Source organism: Mya arenaria, chromosome 11, assembly GCF_026914265.1.
Source record: "Mya arenaria isolate MELC-2E11 chromosome 11, ASM2691426v1".
Classification (NCBI taxonomy): Eukaryota; Metazoa; Mollusca; class Bivalvia; order Myida; family Myidae; genus Mya; species Mya arenaria.
Window position 1 is genome coordinate 12,966,562 of NC_069132.1, and position 20,531 is coordinate 12,987,092.

A 20,531-nucleotide genomic window follows, 5' to 3' on the forward strand; every position below is an offset into this window, starting at 1 on the left:
AGGAGTTCCTTTTCTGAAATAAATACACAGTTAAATGCTGTAGAATGTTTTATGGAGCTAAGTCTGTCACAAATTTGATACAGATGTTCCAGACAACAGCTGACTTACTTACTAGCTTACAGTTCACATAGAATTACCAAGAAACAGTAGGCCTTAGACAAGCAATTTTACCATTGTCTTTTTCCATGTTCAGTACATACATAGCATACTTAAGAATCTATTCATAATATTCTTGATAATGTTCATTTGGATGAACACTGATCAAAATCACTGAAGTCATACACGTGATGCCATCCAAGAAATGCCATCTTGACATAGAAGCTGGTTCTCATCATGCTGCGTTTTTTTCTGTTGTCATTCTGGTTCACATAAAGATGTCAGCAAACATTAGGGCTTACTGCTGCTCCTCTGAAATATAAGAACATCTGGTGTAGACAATGTCTTTACAACTGGATCTGAAGGTTAAGAGTGATTCCATTCGAAAGATTGTGAACAATAACTTGTCAAACTGAACACATTTAAACACTATTAATGCGAAGTCGTCGAGACCCAGATAAATAGTTTGGTTACAGTATATCGACTTAACAATTATTAGAAAATGAAAGCGTTCACAAATTATTGGTGGTGAAAAAATATTTAGTCATTAAGATTGCAATATCTGCTACACGTGATCAACAGGTTTCAATTTGTTTGAATGATTGTTTTTGCCATACATGTATGTTGAATTATTGTTAATTTATTTCAAATAATATTTCATCATACTACTTATTAACACAACTGTATGTATGAAAAACAAAATGACAACAGATGCATGCATTCGTAATGTTGCACAGTTTATATAAAACATGTTTAAATAGCACTGAAAATACACCTAGTTAACTCAGTAAGAATGATATGATGCCTTGCTACACTTTGTTCATCTCCTTGATGTGTTTCTTTGTGATGCAACTGCTTATCTGTCAATTATGTAAATGTTGTCGTATTTTGAGTCCCAGCTATTGTTTGATAATGTGGCAATCAAATTAGTTGAGACTTTATTTCAAAACAACAATAAATCTGAATAAAGGTGTTCAGATTAAAGGTGCCAGAATCTAGTATGATAGAAGCTAAATATGCACAAAGACTTCACATTCATCACCGTACTACTTGTAATTTATATAATTATATGATAGCAAGTTCCCTGCCTACCTCATATCCCTTATCTGAGGGTTCAGCCTTGACCACCACCTCCCCATCTGGGCCAGGTGATGGGTTACGAAGGTTTGGGCTCGGGTTCCTCAAAACATCTGCTGACCGATCGCCTGTCCTGCGGCGAGTTACAGGCAGGTCCGCGGTCAGATCTGTGATGTCGGCCGGTGGGTTCATGGCAGCCATCTTGTCACGAGATTCGCGTCTGTCTCTCACCTCTGAAGGCCTGTCACGACGCTCTCTCGGAGGCTCTGTGAAAAGATATTTGGCTACACTTGTCTCTATAGAGTAATGAAACTACATAAGAAGTACCTACATAGAAAAAAAAAATTCATTAATATTTTTTGTATTCCAAATGAGATACAAATAATATGTAAATTCTCTTCTTTATATTTTACTTACCTGATGGGTCGGCTAGTTCTGGTTTAGAGGGTTCACTGGGGTCATGTGTTGGTACACGGTTCTCCTTGGCTGGTCTGTCTCGTCCCGGGGACCTCCTGTCTCGGACAGGCGAGCGACGGGGCGATCTTCTGTCACGCCCTGGTGATCGTCTGTCCCGTTCTCGACTTCGTGAGCGACGGTCCCTGCCAGGAGACCTGCGGTCTCTTACTGGGGAACGAGACCTACCTCTCTGTAATAGGAAGTGGGTACTGTTGAGTACAAATGCATAACTGAAGTAGTTTTTGTGTCCTAATACACTAGCAAGTCATGGAACTGATACAGGAAATAGCATTGAGAGTTGTATACTTGTATGTTAGTGGTTTAACTCACCTCTCGCCTTTTGTCTCTCTGAAATAAAAAAAAGCTTATTTGTATGTGAAAATGTCAAGAAGTAGAACAACAATATTTAAGTCTTAAACTGAGATGTTCTTTACTCAATTTGATCTAAATCTGTACACACATCTACCTTCCTGCTCACCTCTATGTCTCGTTCCTTCTGTGCCCCTCTCCTCTGCCTCGCGTCGTATTTGCAGCATCTCCTCTGCCTCGCGCCTCAGTCGCTCCTCGTTGGCAAGCCTGGCCTCCTCTGCCTGCTTCTCAATCTGCGGGTCTGTCTCCAGTACAGTCAGAGTCGCCGTTGACAGGTGAGATCGCTGTGGGAAAACACAATGTAAGTATAAATGTCTAATAAGTCTTGCTTCAGTCGATCAAATTGCATTCGTAAACTATGTTTTCACACATATCTTTGAAAAACATTTAATTTTTTCAGACATTTTTAACATCGTAGAAATTTCATTTTTACTGGCATTTCTATTCTTGTAACACATTTTTATCTCTTTACAGACATTTATTCAGAAGTAGAAATTTCATTTTTTACTAAAGTCACAAGACAAAAAATTTAACTGATCTTCTTTTAACTTCTAGTTGCACTCATCTTTTCTATGTTTAATGGATTATTTTAAAGCATATCTGACAGCATCTGAGGCAAATTCAAAACCTTCAAGGCTGTTAATGTATGAAAACCCCCACAATCCTGATGGTGTTTTCCCCAGTTTTCCCCCTATGTACCTGTGTTTCCGTGAGTTTGTTGACGTGTTCCAGGAGTGGTTCCCGGAGGTCAGGGCATATGTTGAACACATCCTTGAGCTGGTCGACTGGCAGCTGCAGTAACACTTGGAATGAGTTAGGCTTTGTCCTCTGGCAGCAACGCACAAAACCTTCCCAAACCTTCTTCTGCTTCCACACCTATAACAGCAACATGAGAGGTGAAACAAACTGGACATAAGCCATGCTCTCATTTAGAAATACAACTATCTACATAACTATACTGTTTACAATTGAATTCATTTTTCCAATAGAATCTGTAACTCTTTTGGTTTAAACACACTCTTATTCAATCAATACATACACATGTATAACAAACATCAATTTCAACTGATAAACCTTTAACTACTTACTAAATAATTCATTTATGGAAATTATTAATTACTGATAACAAGATTGTAACCGTGTATTTAATAGCTGAAAACGCAAAAATATTAAATGATTGGTGAATGGTAAAAGATTTACTGTGATCTACTGTAATCTCAGAGGTAGAAATACCGTGTTTTATGCTCATTTCTTTCAAATTAAACTCGATATCCTTCATAAGAACCATTGTTTTCGACATTCATTCATCCTTTTTGGAATATTAAAACAATATTAATAATTGAGATAAATCTTATCTGGGAGTAAGAGTGCATCTTTAAACAGGATGAAAATCCCAAACATATTTCTTTATAAATATCTGTAAGCCCATGTCTGAGTGCAACCCTTGGTAGGTCATCACATAAGCAACTTTGTAGGAGCACATACAACTAGATGGAACATGTGAACATGGAATGTAGGTGGAATCAAAAGAAGCAATAATTTTCTGAAGTATGTACCGTACCTGTTTAGGTATAAGCCTCTGTAGAATGTTGAGTACCAGCCCAAGGAGCCTAGGGAACATGGAGAGAGCCTGCAGTACAGTGCGCATGAAGAGCGTGGGTAGCGGGGTCTGCTCCATTAGCTGCTGCATCACCAGGGCCAACACCTCCTGGGTGTACACCTTCTTCTCACCAAAACACAGGTTTGTCGCTATGGGGTGGAAACCAGGCCATAAACATAACTATTAATGGACACTTCAAGTACCGTTCAACAGACATAAATCACAGTACAATGAACCACAATTTGCGCAAGACATAAATGTTTATAGTAACAAAAAACATTCAAAGTAATTTTCTTTATCATATATCATTACTCTTACTAAACAAAGCTAAAAACATGACTACCTTAATTACTTTTATTCCTAAAGGGTTGAACAAATGTTTCACATATATATGCATTTTAGCTATTAATATTTATAAAGATGTCAATATGTGGATACCTTTGATGGTAGTCTTCATGTCAGCCTTGTCATCGAGGTTGTGAAGGGCGATAAGCAGCTCTGCCGGGGTCAATGGGGACTGGTACACTACGTCTCCTGTACACAGGTAAAATAAACCAGGTATACTGTCAAATTGAAAACTAGGGTCTTATGTTTAAATTGTTTACATCCTTCTGATATGAAGTGAAACAATTAAGACAATGCATGCATCTGTACAATAAAAATAATACAAAATACAACAAACTTATGACACCAGAAAACACATCATGAAGCCTTTTCACCCAGTGCCATACATTATTGAAAAATACCGTATTTAGATTTTAAAAGAATTAATAACCAGAACTTACCATGGCCGCCTAGCAGTCTGTTGAATACTTCTTTAACAACTACAGGGTTCAGTTTGATTAACTTGGGAAGCGCTGCAATAACTTCTTTCTGCAAACAAGGGTGGAAGATGATTGGACAAACACTCATAATATCTAATTCAATATATAATGATTCACAGACGTTATAACAGCTGAATGGACATATGGGTGCACGCACCTTGTTGAGGCCGATGAGGACGGGGATGAGGAAGCGCACATCTGGCACACGCTTGTGATACAAGTCCCTCACTCTCTCAACTAGCTCTGGAGACGGGGCAGCTGAAATCATGACAAAATACTGATTATACATGAAAAAGAGATACAATTTTTGCAGGGTTAATTGGTCTAAGAATTAAACTTGTCATTTTAGTTATGGCAACATGTTTTCTACAAACATTTTTTTTTCAATTTCCATCTAGTCACACAGTATTTACATGTGATGTAATTATTTACTTCTGAGTCTTGAATCATCTGTAACTTCTAAAATTTTAGGCTATCCACTTTGACACATAAAGCTCATAAAGTACTACTGTGCTAACCTTTGTCTGTGAGGATGTGAATGACACGGGTGACGAGGGTCTCCGCTCCCTTAGGACAGTTCTCCACAAACAAGAGCAGCTCCGGGGAGTCCATACCCATACCTTTCACCTACAACACATGGCCACAATACTCCATTTAGGTAAAGATCACCAAGCAGCTCTAATTCAATATAAATTTTACCAACTTTTGTTGAGGGCAGGAAACATGTTTAAACAGAAATCATTCCATTTATAGGTGGGTTTAATGTCTAAAATAAAATTACCCAAATCGAGCATGTATGAAGCGGATACATGTGTAAGAGCAATACATTTTGAAAGCTGATTTAATTATATGGAACAATATCCGATTGTACAGCTCTCTTTATGAACATGGTACTTACAGGCGCTTCCAACATCCTCAATATGGTCCTTTTAATATCTGCATTTGTTGAAGTATACACTGTGGCTAATCTGCAATACACATACAGTTCACTACATTCAGTTCAGTAAGTGGTGCTTAAAAAAATTTTGAAAAGAAATTCCATGCGGTGTGTACAATTTGAGCTACAAACAAATAGATTTTAAACTTCATAGTTAAAGCCAAATTTCATACGAAAAATGATAATTTTATTGTAAGAACAGGTATAAAGCTTTACTCACTCATGTATGAGTTTATGGTTGGAAGGTAGGAGGCCAAGGTACAGGTAAAGGGACATCTTGATGGCATCCTCATTCCACGAGTCTGGTGCCTCTGTCAAACACATACATGGATATCAGTATAATATGATTACATTCATCTCAGTTATAGATTACATCTAACAGATCTCTTTTTCATCAAAAAGCACAAAATTATACTTAGAATGTGGGCATTTATGTTAATACTACCATCACAAACATCTCAGTCTCAGTAACATTTCATTTTTAAAACCTTAAAAAATGTACATGTACTATATATAGTACAATGATAAACTTCAAGCATCTAAGAAACAATGATGTTAGCATGTGGATTTGTTCTTCCTTAGCTGTAAGCTGTTTCAAAGGGCTAAATGTTACCTTGTCTCCCCCTCAGTTTGGCGTACAGTTCGGGTGAAGGTCTCGGCAGTAGCAGATACTTCAACATCTGCACAGCGTAGTACTGAAATACAGCATCACATTAACATACTATTAAACCCAAATAATTTTTTTATGCGAGATTTATTCAAGTTAGTAAAAATTGAAGAAAAACAGTTACTGGACACTTATCTCCTCCAGGTCATAGGCTAACATTCATTGATATGTTAACATGATTTCTGATTCAAGCTACATTTACTTGTTAGAGTAATAAAAAAGGGTTTTATGAGCGAAATATAACAACAAACCTCAATAGCATGATGAGCTTGCTGAGTTTCATACAAGTTCTTGGTGACATCTATTGCCTGACTACGCAACTGAAATCATGCAGAAAATAAAAATGATATGCTACCTATTCTCAAACATGGTAGTCATAGAATATAGTAGGGATGGCAACGAGTAGTAAAATTAATACTCGAGTACTCGGACGATCGTTCGATCGAGTACTCGGGTATATGTGAATATGTGTTCGCAAAGACAAGATTGTGTATACATGTATCGTTAATGACGTATATTGTGCGTTGGTCGTATTATTGGTCATTTTCACCTTTAAAGTAAGCTTTCATTACGTATTTTAACAAACAAGAGGCCCAAAAGGGCCTATGCTCTACTGGCATGGCTTTTGTGGTCATATCAATCTACAGCATGTATGTATGGGTAAAAGGCAACAGACATATAGTTTATGTTTTGTGTTTGGGTTACCTGAAAACGTAGCACGTTCAACATCTGAGCCCAGAATATTGTAAGCAGATTAGTTGCATGAACTTTTTTAATATGTGCCAAGTAAAAGTCATCTGACAAAAAAAAAAATGTTTTCAAAACTGTACTCATAGTAAAAATTTCTGTAGTTTTAAAAGTTAAAAAAAGTTGGTCAAAAGGTCAAAGTCAAGGGCATCCTAGGACAACATTGATCAATTTGAACAAACATTCACAATCAATTGTGCTGAGATGGATGCACGAACACACAAAAGATTTTCAAACCTTTCCAGATTTATGTTTACCAAACCTGTGAACCCTGGGTGTGGCCAGTAATGACACCAGGTGCATAACTTAAACATTCACAACCAATTTTGTTAAGATGAATGTGCAAACTACAGAACTTAAAGCTAAAAAATGGCCTTTGGGCTTTCAACAAGAACAAGGCAGAGCAATTCACAAAATCAACTGCAGAAGCAAAAAGCAAATTGTCTCTCAAAATCCTAGACTTGCAAATTGTCTCCCTTAACTCTAGACTTGAATTTACATGTACATGTAAACTTGGCTAAAAATTGAATTCGCTCATGCAGACCTGGATAAAAATTGAAAGCATTTCTTTAAAACTTTCATGGCCCATAATCTAGGCATTTATGGGCGGATCTGGCTGGTTTTCGAAAGGAACCGAGCTCTAATGGATATCTAGATACTGTACAAGTTTCATCGAAATACAATCAAAAACTGAAGACTGTATCGTGTTCACAACCAATTGTTTACAGACGCACGAACGCACGACCGCACGGATGCACATACTACGTACACATTACCATCGCATAAGCTCTTCTGGCCTTTGGCCAGTAGAGCTAAAAATGATATAAAAAGAAAACAAATGTTGTTTCAAGCTTTTAATTTGTCTTATTCGTTTCATTTTATACAAGTATGCACTGCAGAAATGAACAACAATCAGAATTACAATGAACGAAAATTAGTAGCATACATAAAAATAGTGAACGAAGTTCAGTTGTTTACTCTACATTTTTTTTTTAAATGATTAGTTTTTCGTACTGTGTAATTGTTGTACCTCATTAATATTCATAATTCTTGATTTAAAATATCAACCAATCAATTGTGATTATCATTGCAAAAATAGTTAAAATACTCCCATTAAGAAATCAATTCTCGTAACTGTCGATTCTTTTTCCTCGTTAGCGTCCATTGTTTGGTGAAAGGTCTCTAATTGGTATACAATAGAATTGTGTAGGTGAAATTACCACTATCAAAACTTCGCTAATTGACATCAGTGCTAATTTGAAATAGGGGTCCTTTGTTGACAGTTTGCAACTATCACAACAACTGTCAACTAATTGATTGAGGTCAATTGTGTACACAGCGGGGATTAGAGGGACCGTAAATTGTCCTCTTGGCAACTAACCAGATCTGATATTTTGTCCGTAAATCGTGTATTTGGTGATTTTTATAGATTTTTTTGATTTTTTCCGAGTACTCGAGTAGTGATTTGGTACTCGAGTACTCGGACGTTCGATCGAGTACTAAAGTACTCGGTTACTCGTTGCCATCCCTAGAATATAGCCAAATCAATTATGACTTGTTAGCTACAGTCTTCCAAGGCTGACAGCACATCAACAATATGCCCAAGTTCAATTACATGAATTGTTATATATTGATATTCAAATAAAGCAACTGCCAACCTCATTGTGGTCACTGGATGTAAACTCGAGAAGAACATCAAGGTAGCGCAATCTATGTGCTGGTCTCGTCATGATTAATGTCTGCAATGTCTGCAGGCCAGATTCAACACGTGTCTAAAAAAAACAACCTCATTAAATCATTAAGATACTATTTCTATAGTGAAAGGTACAAAGAATAGGATGCTTCACTAATCATATTATTACAATGTAAAATAATGAATTGATAATTAATATATTATAAACCCTGACGAAGAGGGTTGTATACAATCATAATGTAGCATGCATCACTTACATCATCTAGACAGAATCTTCTCAGTATATACAGTGCATTATCAGTGATGGCTGGAGCCTCCAGGAACACTTTATGAAATATCCTGCAATGAAGAGTAATAATAGATATTATCAAAATTATTTTAATCAATGATTTCTTAATAAAACAGTAGTATACGTAAAAATAAAGAATTACATGAACAGATAATAATTTACAACACATGATCCATATAGCCAACGCCATAATTCATCTGTTGTTTGTTTTTCAGTCGCACAAGAAAGCCAAAGATATGGGCTTTGCTGTATGTATATGTTTTGTCCCTAGCAACATGTATACTAAGTTTCATTCAAATTTCTTGAACATTTTTTTAGTTTTGCCCATGGTTTGTGTTTGCACTACAACCATTCTGATGACGCCAACGAAACCAAGGAGCTCACAATACCCCAACATTTTTCTTATAAAACAGGCAAGCTAACATATAACTTTAATTCATCTTTAATTTGATTTAACTGAAAACAAACAAGATCATCAGATTATCACAGATTTAATTAAAATACATCTAACTAAGAAACCAAGTTTATTTATCTCCTTTATCTGAGGTGAAATGAAGTGTACATACGCCTCCTTGGTGTCAGTGACCTTAAGGAGGCCGTCCAGTATAATGGTGAGGCACTCGTCGTAGCTGGTCATGTTCTGTCGGCCCCCCTCCCCCACCACCGTCACCATGTTCATACTCATAGCATACTCCTGGTAAAGCCATGAGAATGCCAGATCCACACGGTTTCGCAGGTCAGAGAAAATGTAATTCTTTAAAACTGAAATCAAGCAAAACAGCCATAGTAACTATGAACTTTTAGCAAGAGATATTATATATAAATTTCAAACTTGTCAACTATAACGCCATAGTTCCAGTGAAGATTAGTATAGTCTAAAAATTAAAATATTGCTGTCAAATAATTCAACTTACGCGCTCAAAAACAATATTATTTTCCATTATATAAAATCTCTTTAAACTTATTTCCACCTTAAAAGTATGCATAGAAAAGAGTTGTAGGCTTACTTTCTTTGAACTCTCCTCCAAACTGTGTGACTATACATGAGAGAATCTTGGTCCGTGCTTGAAGGGCATTTCCGAGAGTTGCTTTCCCTACAACACATAATAACATTTATGGCTTTGTCTTAGGCACATTAATATAAGTATTTTTCATATGTTTCTGCTATTGATGGAAAAGACCGACCCTCAGCACGTGTGAAAGCTGATTACAAGACTTGTTTAAATTTTACAAGTGAAAGTAAGACATGGTAAACTTGTTTTCTGTGAGATGTTGCTAGTTTCTGAAATGTTGTAGTACAATGCTTTTAAAAAACTGGCCTCACTTTCCCCATCCAAAACCCTCTCTATAGCCATGACAGAAAGTGAGTCAATCTTCTCCGGCTCAAGGGAGTGGGTGACAGAAGCAAGCTTGAAGTGCTTCACTCCTCGCTTCGATGGAAACTGAAATACCAACAGAGAATGTTAGCTCCAGGTTTGAGACTCTGGTGAATCTGAACAGAATAAAAGGCAACATCAGACATACTTAAAGTAACATTACTATAAAGCATGGAATATAACACAAGGGAGTCCAAATATGACAAGCTGATCAAACCTTAACAGTCAGATCTATTTTCATTATGAATTATAAATTCTGTTTTTAAAAGATAACATATTTGTTCTCATATAATTGTTTGTATAAGGTTGCTATACCATTGGTGGGGGAGGCAGCATAGCCTTGTTTAGGAGATCCAACTTCGTTGTTCCACTCTGACCACCTGAAAAGAATTGTTTATACAATTACATATGCACATAAACATGTTAACATAAATTTTTACACTTTAATGATGAGAAAGTAATCACAAAGTTTGTCAGCTGTGAAATGTGACTAGTCTAGTTAATAATGTTTATAAGTAAAGCGATTGAGTTACGCACCAACCACTGTAGAGATAAGCTGTTTAGGAGATGTTCCCTGGAAGGCTGGTGTCTCGCCACCATCAAGAGGGCCGCGCTTTTGAGCCGCCTGCAAATGTGAGCAAACCATGAAAACTTAAGAAATTGCCATTAAAAAAAGTTGTATGCATACAAATACTTAGGGCTATTCCAGTTAAACATATGTCCCACCCCAGGACGGCAAAATAAAGAAATTCTGTAGGGGGTAGGTCTTTTTCTTAATTTGCTACTGTAGGGGGTGGTGATAAGTCCAATTTCGCTTTATAGGGGGGCGTCATTTTCTTTTTTGCTTCTGACCGTATCTGCTCATTTATATTCACTGCCCGATGGTGAAATACCGGGTTTTTTTTATCCATATAACATATTTTACCGAACGTCGTGTACAGAATTGGTTTGCATACAAATTTTCGCGATATTACGAGTCGGTTCCGCGGTACCGGAAATCAGAAGAAGTTGCGTCCCTTGACAAGATGGCGGAGGCGCCAGAATTTGTAAAGTCGTGGTCGAAGACCAACCTACAAAATTGGCTAGAAACCAATAGTTGCGCCGCATGTGTGGATACGTTTCGTGGTAAGTATACCAAATTGCAGTGTTCGACACTAACGGGGTCCCGGGATCCCGAGGACACCAGTTTTTCAGGAGGGACACCTGAACTTCGAAGTCCGGTATTCCGTCGGGACACTTAAATTTCTGACTGATAAACGCCAAATATCAATAAATAAGTAGCATTTAATTAATTTATTACCTAAATTCGGGCTCCCTAAATTTCTTGACAGCACATGTCAAAACAATATTATTAATTATCATTATCGGACTCATCAAAGCGAAAGTATAGCTGACTATTTGACTATATGATGCGACCTTTGAGTATTTACAGTAACATTTACGACACAAAAGAACTGCATCCTACATTCAGCATTCTTTGTTAATTGGCATTCAACTTATCAATATTCTTTGTTAATTTTAAAGACATATATTTTATGCCTTGATAAAAAATAATAGAAAATTTGCAGGGTTTTATTCATTAATTCAATAAATTTATAAAATTTTATGACTTTTTGGCGCGAAAATTAACATGTATACACAATTTTTGGTCGTCTGCTCTTCCAGTATGCACTACGACTGTTGGGCAGTCTGATTGATTTATCAACAGCTCTACTAAATATTGATTGGAGTTTTCACAAGCCAGATGTAATATTCCTACAGTTTCTTAATGAAAAGCACCGACATTTGACAAGACCCTGAACCATGATGTATTTTATGCGTATTTTCCAAAAATCTAAAAATAGTAACAACATCAAGTTTTTGTTTACATTGTATCCATCTCTGTTTTTGACTGAAAACAAAAGGGACTTAGACATTCTCCCCTTTTGAACCCAATCTACCAACTTAGAGACCAAAATATACCTCACTGCCATTCAGTGCTACTAACCTGTCATTACATGCTGCTGAAAACATGTATAATAATTATGGTGGTTTATACTTGCATTACAAATTGAAAAGTAAAAGGATGTTGAATTTAATATTAAAACAGGCTCAACAATGAAAAAATGTAAAAAGTGGAAGGGACTCCTAATTTCAGGAAGGGACACATGATTTCAAATGTTGGTTTCCCTTCGGGATCCCTTGGAAAAATGGTTAGTGTCGACCCCTGTAAATTGACAACAGTTGTCTAGAATTTTATTAGAAATCATAATTTGTATGTATTGCGTAAATGTTATAAATCCGAATGTTTCGTCCCCTTAACATTTCGACCACAAGGTATTTTTAGGTTGTATATAATTACATGGGTGAAAGTTTCGGCCTCATGTGGCTTAATATGCACTTATTGCAACATATGAAGAAACAAGAGAACCGTGGTGTGTAGGTTATAGTCCATATAATGGAAAATAACCAAATTTATTAATGAAAAAAGAAGAAAGCAAAGCCCAGTAATAAGTTTTGTTATTTTCCATTACATGAGCTGTAACCGACTTATAGTTCACCCTAGTTTCTAAGCCAATCATCGAACAAGGCCGTATACAGCGTGCCCATTGGCTGCTCGAAGTTCATTTGGCGCGCGCCATGTCTGTTGACCTAGTTATAATAATTAACTTATTGGGTGCAGATGTGATCTTATATGAAACCTATTCGAGCAAAGATTTGAAAATCTCTGGGTGATGATTGGCTTAGAAACTAGGGTGAGCTATAAGGTCCTATATAGCTCGCCTGATCAAAGAGTTACAAAAGAGTAATTGCAAATAATCTTTGCATATAGACGTATAACAAAATAAACTTCTCAAGGGGGTCCAAATTTGCTCAGAAAATATTCTAAAGGGGGTTCTTTTCTCATCAAATAAACTTCTGAAGGGGGATGGTCCATTTTGAAAGTGCCTTCCTGGGGTGGGACATATGTTTTACTGGAATAGCCCTTAGTCAAATGCAAAATTGTCAATAACCATGAGTATTCTATACCTTCACAGACTTTGTTTTTTTTCTTGAAAATGCACATCATAACATATAGCAAATAGCAATCCTTAGAGGCAAGCAACTAATTTAGGTGAATAAAACCAATTTACACACATATACATGCATATGAAATAAACAATAATATATGACATCGCACCAACCTGGTCCCTTTGTATCTCTGCGATACCCTTTCCCATGCCTGCAGACGTTAGCTGTGTAGCCAGGAGGCGAGCCATATGTCCTTTTTGGCCGTCTGTGCCTGCAGCAGCTATGGGTGTGTAGGTGGCTTGGAAATGAGGAGGCATCGTGTCCGGCAACATTGCCTGAAATGCATTTATGTCTAGCATTTGCAGTCTTTCATGGATTTTGAAAACAAAGCACTAAAATTTCTCTCGCAATCAGTCACCATCCCTTATTAATCAATCATGCATATCGTTTTACCAAACTGATAAAACAAGATCTTAATTAAAGTGGTTTGAAAACATTCTTCAATCCAAGCAATCTATGTTCAATTCTTTAAAAGCAAAGAAAAAGGCAAAGGCATTTAATCTTTAAATGCAAAAGGAACTGCATATCTGTATATTGTAGATAAGAGAAAAATATACACACAAAAAAGCCACTTTTGATACATTGAGATGAATCAATGATAGACATACCATACTGATGAGGACAAGATCTGCCACGTTGACGGCCGTGAGACGAGGTGTGACGTCCTCCGCAGTGATGTCGATGGCTGTCTGTCTCATGTTAACAGTGGCCAGCTTCTTATCCGTAGCCCGGTCTGTCCAGGGTGTCAGCCCTAAATCCTCTTCATCATCATCCTGTTTAAGTAAAATGTTTTACAAATATGCATTAGACATAGATGACTTCACATTACCAATTTTAACCATAAGGCACATTAATTAAGACCTGCACATTAAGAACTTTGTTTTATTTTAAATAAAAAAAACAAAACAGGTTGGAACAGAACCAAACCAATTCAAGTCCTAAGAGCATAGAGTTCTATATGTTTAATTTTTAGGAGAGCACTGACCCTGTCAATCTTGATCTTCTTGATGGAGGTGTCAGCCTCAGGTCGCTTCCTTTTCCGTGACTCCTCCACTTTGGGCATCACCTTCAACACCTGCATGGCACAACCATACAAACTTCATACACAGTAAAACAATTGAAGTCAGCAATATTTTAGAAATTAGCTTTTTTAATTGATTATTTAAGTATTTCTCTCGCATATTCCCTGATGTTTTTTATCTAAATCCATGTCAGACATTCCTGCATATTTCTAACTTGACTGTTTTGTAAGTCATGAATGAGACAAAATATATTTGAAAAAGTTACTCTTGAAATTTTAATACCCAATTCTAATACTGAACAGGGCCCACCTCCGACTGTGTGGCTCCAAGGTCTGTGAGCAGTGATAGCATGACATGACTAACCAACAAACATAACTAAGTAACTAATGAAATACTGAGCCGTGCCCACCTCCGACTGTGTGGCTCCAAGGTCTGTCAGCAGTGATAGCATGACATGACTAACCAACAAACATAACTAGGTAACTAATGAAATACTGAGCCGTGCCCACCTCCGACTGTGTGGCTCCAAGGTCTGTCAGCAGTGATAGCATGACATGACTAACCAACAAACATAACTAAGTAACTAATGAAATACTGAGCCATGCCCACCTCCGACTGTGTGGCTCCAAGGTCTGTCAGCAGTGATAGCATGACATAACTAGGTAACTAATGAAATACTGAGCCATGCCCACCTCCGACTGTGGCTCAAAGGTCTGTCAGCAGTGATAGCATGACATGACTAACCAACAAACATAACTAGGTAACTAATGAAATACTGAGCCATGCCCACCTCCGACTGTGTGGCTCCAAGGTCTGTCAGCAGTGATAGCATGACATAACTAGGTAACTAATGAAATACTGAGCCATGCCCACCTCCGACTGTGTGGCTCCAAGGTCTGTCAGCAGTGATAGCATGACATGACTAACCAACAAACATAACTAGGTAACTAATGAAATACTGAGCCATGCCCACCTCAGACTGTGTGGCTCCAAGGTCTGTCAGCAGTGATAGCATGACATAACTAGGTAACTAATGAAATACTGAGCCATGCCCACCTCCGACTGTGTGGCTCCAAGGTCTGTCAGCAGTGATAGCATGACATGACTAACCAACAAACATAACTAAGTAACTAATGAAATACTGAGCCGTGCCCACCTCCGACTGTGTGGCTCCAAGGTCTGTCAGCAGTGATAGCATGACATGACTAACCAACAAACATAACTAGGTAACTAATGAAATACTGAGCCGTGCCCACCTCCGACTGTGTGGCTCCAAGGTCTGTCAGCAGTGATAGCATGACATAACTAGGTAACTGATGAAATACTGAGCCATGCCCACCTCTGACTGTGGCTCAAAGGTCTGTCAGCAGTGATAGCATGACATGACTAACCAACAAACATAACTAGTTAACTAATGAAATACTGAGCCATGCCCACCTCCGACTGTGGCTCAAAGGTCTGTCAGCAGTGATAGCATGACATAACTAGGTAACTAATGAAATACTGAGCCATGCCCACCTCCAACTGTGTGGCTCCAAGGTCTGTCAGCAGTGATAGCATGACATGACTAACCAACAAACATAACTAGGTAACTAATGAAATACTGAGCCGTGCCCACCTCCGACTGTGTGGCTCCAAGGTCTGTCAGCAGTGATAGCATGATATAACTAGGTAACTAATGAAATACTGAGCCATGCCCACCTCCAACTGTGTGGCTCCAAGGTCTGTCAGCAGTGATAGCATGACATAACTAGGTAACTAATGAAATACTGAGCCATGCCCACCTCCGACTGTGTGGCTCCAAGGTCTGTCAGCAGTGATAGCATGACATAACTAAGTAACTAATGAAATACTGAGTTGTGCCCACCTCCGACTGTGTGGCTCCAAGGTCTGTCAGCAGTGATAGCATGACATAACTAGGTAACTAATGAAATACTGAGCCATGCCCACCTCCAACTGTGTGGCTCCAAGGTCTGTCAGCAGTGATAGCATGACATGACTATACAACAAACATAACTAGGTAACTAATGAAATACTGAGCCATGCCCACCTCTGACTGTGTGGCTCCAAGGTCGGTAAGCAGGGTGGTGATGTTGGTGAGGAAGTCTATTGAGTGAGGATGTTTGAGGAGCGACAACATCTGCTGCTTCAGGTTCTTGCGCACACTCGTCACCTGCGACTCTGCCAGGGTGGGTGGCAGGTTCACTGTAATGGTATCATCAGTTAGTGTTAAACTAATATTTGAATTCACACAGGTGTGAAAAAAATATTTGCTAGTCCCATACATTTGTTTGTTTGACAATGTCACTAAATGCATCAAAGTTATCAATTTAAACATCAATTCTAAACTTATATAATGTGTATTTGCACAATCAATTGTTTAAAATAACTACTGTTTAAACAAATCAATTAAAGCCTCTTACTTATTAAGGTATACTTAATGCAATATCCAAATACATTTATTCTTAAGATTTACTTGCTTTTCAAACTTAAAGCAATGATACTTATTCTGCCTATATAAGTCTACTAACCATGCAGACTTTCATAGGCCTGCACCACACGGCTGAAGAATGTGGGTCTCTGTTTGGCAATGTTGCACAGAGCATTCATCACTGTCATCAAATTGATACTGCAAGAACATCATAAAACTTCTTGATTCATTTCCATACACAAAGAAAACCCCAAAGGCTGTTTGACAAGAAAAAATGTAAAATCAAATATTAAGTGACTGAGTGACTGTTACACTAACAATTTCAAAGTTTCACTTATGAAGTCCTAAAAGGCTCATCAGAGCAATCAATCAGTAACCTCGAGATATTTGGATAAGCCTAGAAGTGCAGTAGGGAGTCTTGAGTATGCATGTAACTAGTGATGGCACTATGATAAAAAACAATTAATGTTATTTTCATACCAATTATTAAGAAGAAAAAGCACTTTCGATTATTTCCAATTTTATAATCGATTATGACTGTCAGTTTCCACTTAGTTAAGACATATTTATTTGGGTACATTCATGGGTAAAATACAATCAAGTCTAAGGGATAGGAAAACAAGTTTGACAAACTTATGTAAAATCCCCTCTCTGAATTCAATCAATTATCAACGTTTCCATTTGATTGCTGATAACTAAAAACATTACAACATCAAAAACTAGATGTTACTATACCTTGATATATGTGGGGATGCCTGGAACTGCAGTAGGGCATCAAACATCTTCTTGCCCTCCTCCTCCAGCTTGTGAACCTTCAAGTACTTGTTCGTATCTGGCAGCATGTCCAAGCTCACCTCATTAGCACGCACGACCTTCGGTAGCTCAGAATCCTGAATATAGCAGTAATGATTGTGGAATATTACATACCACTTAATCCAAAGAACTCAACAAGTACATATATAAATAGAAGCAAATATTGAGTTATTGCATTAAGGTGACGTAATGTTATATAGTGTTATAACAGTAGCTTCATAGATTTATTTAGCAGCATCTGTCTTAATAAATTTTGTTTACTTTTTTCATGAAATGATTTGCTTGCAATGCAGCTTTTCTGTTAATTTACATGTTTTAAGTTGTTGTGTACTTACAGTACTGGTATTTAATGCACTTGTATACCATTATGACAGCATACATTAATTTACAAGAGAAATGAATGATAACCTCAGATTTCTTGGATAGTGTTAGCACCAGTCCTTCCGTGAATTTCACACAGTGGGTTCTTATCCTGAAATCAAAAGACAAACAAACAGGAGTGATATTTTGATTTTATAACAACTCAAAATGCAAGAGAGTTTTTGAAGTAAATTAAAAAATAATCAATGATACCTGAATTTTAAAAGAAATGTAGTAATATTTATTTAATAAGGTAAATGGTAAACTCTGTCATTTACATATTTGATAGAAACAGTAATCATTTTCTAGAGTTTATATCCCAAAACATGACAGTATTCATACCCATCATTGTCGGAGTCAAGCATGTCATAGATGCGTTTCTTCATGCGGGCCATTATATCCCAGACCTGTGTCATCTCTCCTGTTGGGCTCTTTGCCATACTCAGCCACTGTAACATTTGTTTTAGATAATTGTTCATAACACATGCAGCTTTAATAGGCAAAACAAATCACAATACCAGGTAAGTGTCAAATTTAAGTTGTTCTTTGTCCATTTTTCAGTACAACAAATAAACATGTAGTTGTAGGAAATAATACACTAAATATATACAGCTTTTGACATGACAAAGAGCATATTGCAAAGTAATGTACAGAAAGAGATCTTTTCAATGTTTCATAATATCTCACCAGTATAAGAGCCCTGTATACACTGGACAGGGACAGGATGACCTTCTTCTGGACATTCACATTCTCATCATTCAACAGATGCTGCATAGAGGGCAACACCTTTGGCAGAAGCTCTGGATCCTTCTTACTATAGTGAGAAAGGGAGGCCATAAGTTTTCATTTATCCAATTATCTGATTACCTATTTAAATGTATTTCTTTTTTCTACCAATAGCTACCTTATCAGGCAAATGGTGTAATTTCCACATAATACTCTGTCATTAACAACTATTCAAATTATTCATTTACATTGTATAGAATCTTCTGAAACATTCAACAAAAGAAACAACTGTCACCACATCAAGTGAACAATAAACACCAAGTTAAATGTTCTCCACTCACCATGCTTCCTCCATGAAACCAATTATACATTTCTTCACATCAACAGATCCTGTTTGGAATGCCATTACCTCCTAAAATAGACACATGTAATAATTCCTTTTTTAGTATTAATTAGTTTTTGCTAAGAAACCTAGTGATTGATACAATGATTTTAAGCAATAAAATTAATAAAAATATTCCTATTCTGTATGTCTATAAAAATAAAATGATCACTCTGATTAGCTAATACTTACGTCGAAGAAGTTGTCAAGGAGATTAGATTCTTTCATGATGATCAACTCCTGAACCTGGAAAAAAACAACACAATGTGATGAATATATGTATGTTTCACCCAATTACATACAAAGATCACATCAATTGATCTATTCAGTAGTGACAAACATTGCAATGAAGTTCTTTTACTGTTTCTACCTTCTATATAGCTGTATGATTGACAATATAAGTATTGACCTTTTTTATCCTATATCAATAAACTTACCTGTTTCAGGACATTCACTTTTTCTGCATCCTTCGACATCAAGGAGGCTTGATTAAGCAAGTCAACCACCTGTAACATATATCCCAGAAAACAATTAGCTAAACATGGACCTGTGATGAAAAACAACATAACCACCAATAATGCAATGTTATCAAATTGAAAAAAAATTCTGATGTAACTGAAATAAACAAATGGGAAAATATAAAACATAGACAATGCACTGAATCTTGGATTACTAGAGAGGGAGAGGGAGTCCAACTTTTGTGTTGAAATAGGTTGTCAAAAGTGGCAATCAATGTGCCGTTGTGTCAATTTCAAATTGGTTTCGTAGACTTTGCGAGACTGAGATGTGATATGATAGTAGTGTTAGCTTAAGGAATTTTATTCAATTCATATTTTCATGAAATTGAATTCATATTTTTACATGTTACACACCAATTAAGGTAACTATGCAGTTTATATTTATTCAGTTCCTCCCTTGAACTGTTGCTATATTTGATACATGTACCGACCGCTATAAATCATTGATGCATATTTATTGCTTTTATGATAAGAATTGTAAACACCATATTTGAGGCTGACAATTCTGTTTTATTGCTCCTATAATTAATAGTGGAGTGTAGCCCTAAAAAACTGTTCAAAGCATTTGATTAAAAGTCATAAACATGAGGATTTTAAAGATGACAATGCATGTCAACCATCTATGTAGAATAAATAAATAGTTTATTTAACCAATCATAAATATGAAGAAATGATTATTGTAATACTATAAACTTTCAGTTTCTTTCAACTCTGTTCAACATTAGGCTGTAACGAAGTAGCCTCCCTTGAAAAACTTATCACATATATTGCATGTTACGACTCAAATTAGTCTCTGTCAGTTTGAAATTATGTAATCCAAAAAACGTCGTTCCTAACCTTGTCGTAGACTGACATTTTGGCACTTTCTCGATCTTCATCCTCAAAAAACTGAGCCGCCGTCGAGCGTCGTGACGACTCGCCCATGGCGGAAATAATAGCTGGAAGCTGAATATATGCTTAGCAGTTTGACTAACAAACAGCTATACTATTTGTAGGACATGTATGTGAAGACTAATTTTGACTATTTTTGCTCAATTTTGGGGTTAAATGTTGTCACATTTTTAGTCAACAGACGGGGCCCCATGAAACTTGTACAG

General features: G+C 36.9%; 1 protein-coding gene across 2 annotated transcripts; it reads right to left on the reverse strand.

Moving 5' to 3' along the window:
• Positions 1–183: 183 nt before the first annotated feature.
• On the reverse strand, positions 184–20,517 carry LOC128209622 (symplekin-like). 2 transcript variants are annotated; one of them, XM_052913734.1, is made up of 35 exons: positions 20,272–20,517; positions 19,354–19,422; positions 19,109–19,162; positions 18,876–18,946; positions 18,496–18,622; positions 18,151–18,257; positions 17,857–17,920; positions 17,371–17,525; positions 16,736–16,833; positions 16,255–16,409; positions 14,168–14,257; positions 13,791–13,955; positions 13,296–13,457; positions 10,669–10,756; positions 10,447–10,511; positions 10,080–10,197; positions 9,763–9,849; positions 9,322–9,517; positions 8,724–8,805; positions 8,432–8,545; positions 6,278–6,346; positions 5,973–6,054; positions 5,580–5,670; positions 5,321–5,390; positions 4,941–5,049; positions 4,580–4,680; positions 4,384–4,471; positions 4,037–4,132; positions 3,560–3,747; positions 2,698–2,874; positions 2,096–2,282; positions 1,960–1,973; positions 1,591–1,819; positions 1,189–1,439; positions 184–408 (listed from the first exon to the last, which is right to left on the reverse strand). In XM_052913734.1, exons 1-35 carry the CDS (start codon positions 20,356–20,358, stop codon positions 388–390), a joined length of 3,927 nt encoding a protein of 1,308 aa, XP_052769694.1. In that variant the 5' UTR covers positions 20,359–20,517; the 3' UTR covers positions 184–387. The 2 variants fall into 2 exon arrangements, with proteins under 2 accessions (XP_052769694.1, XP_052769693.1); XM_052913733.1 differs by lacking the exons at positions 184–408; positions 1,189–1,439 and having other exon boundaries at positions 1,681–1,819; positions 1,960–1,977; positions 2,108–2,282.
• Positions 20,518–20,531: the final 14 nt, after the last annotated feature.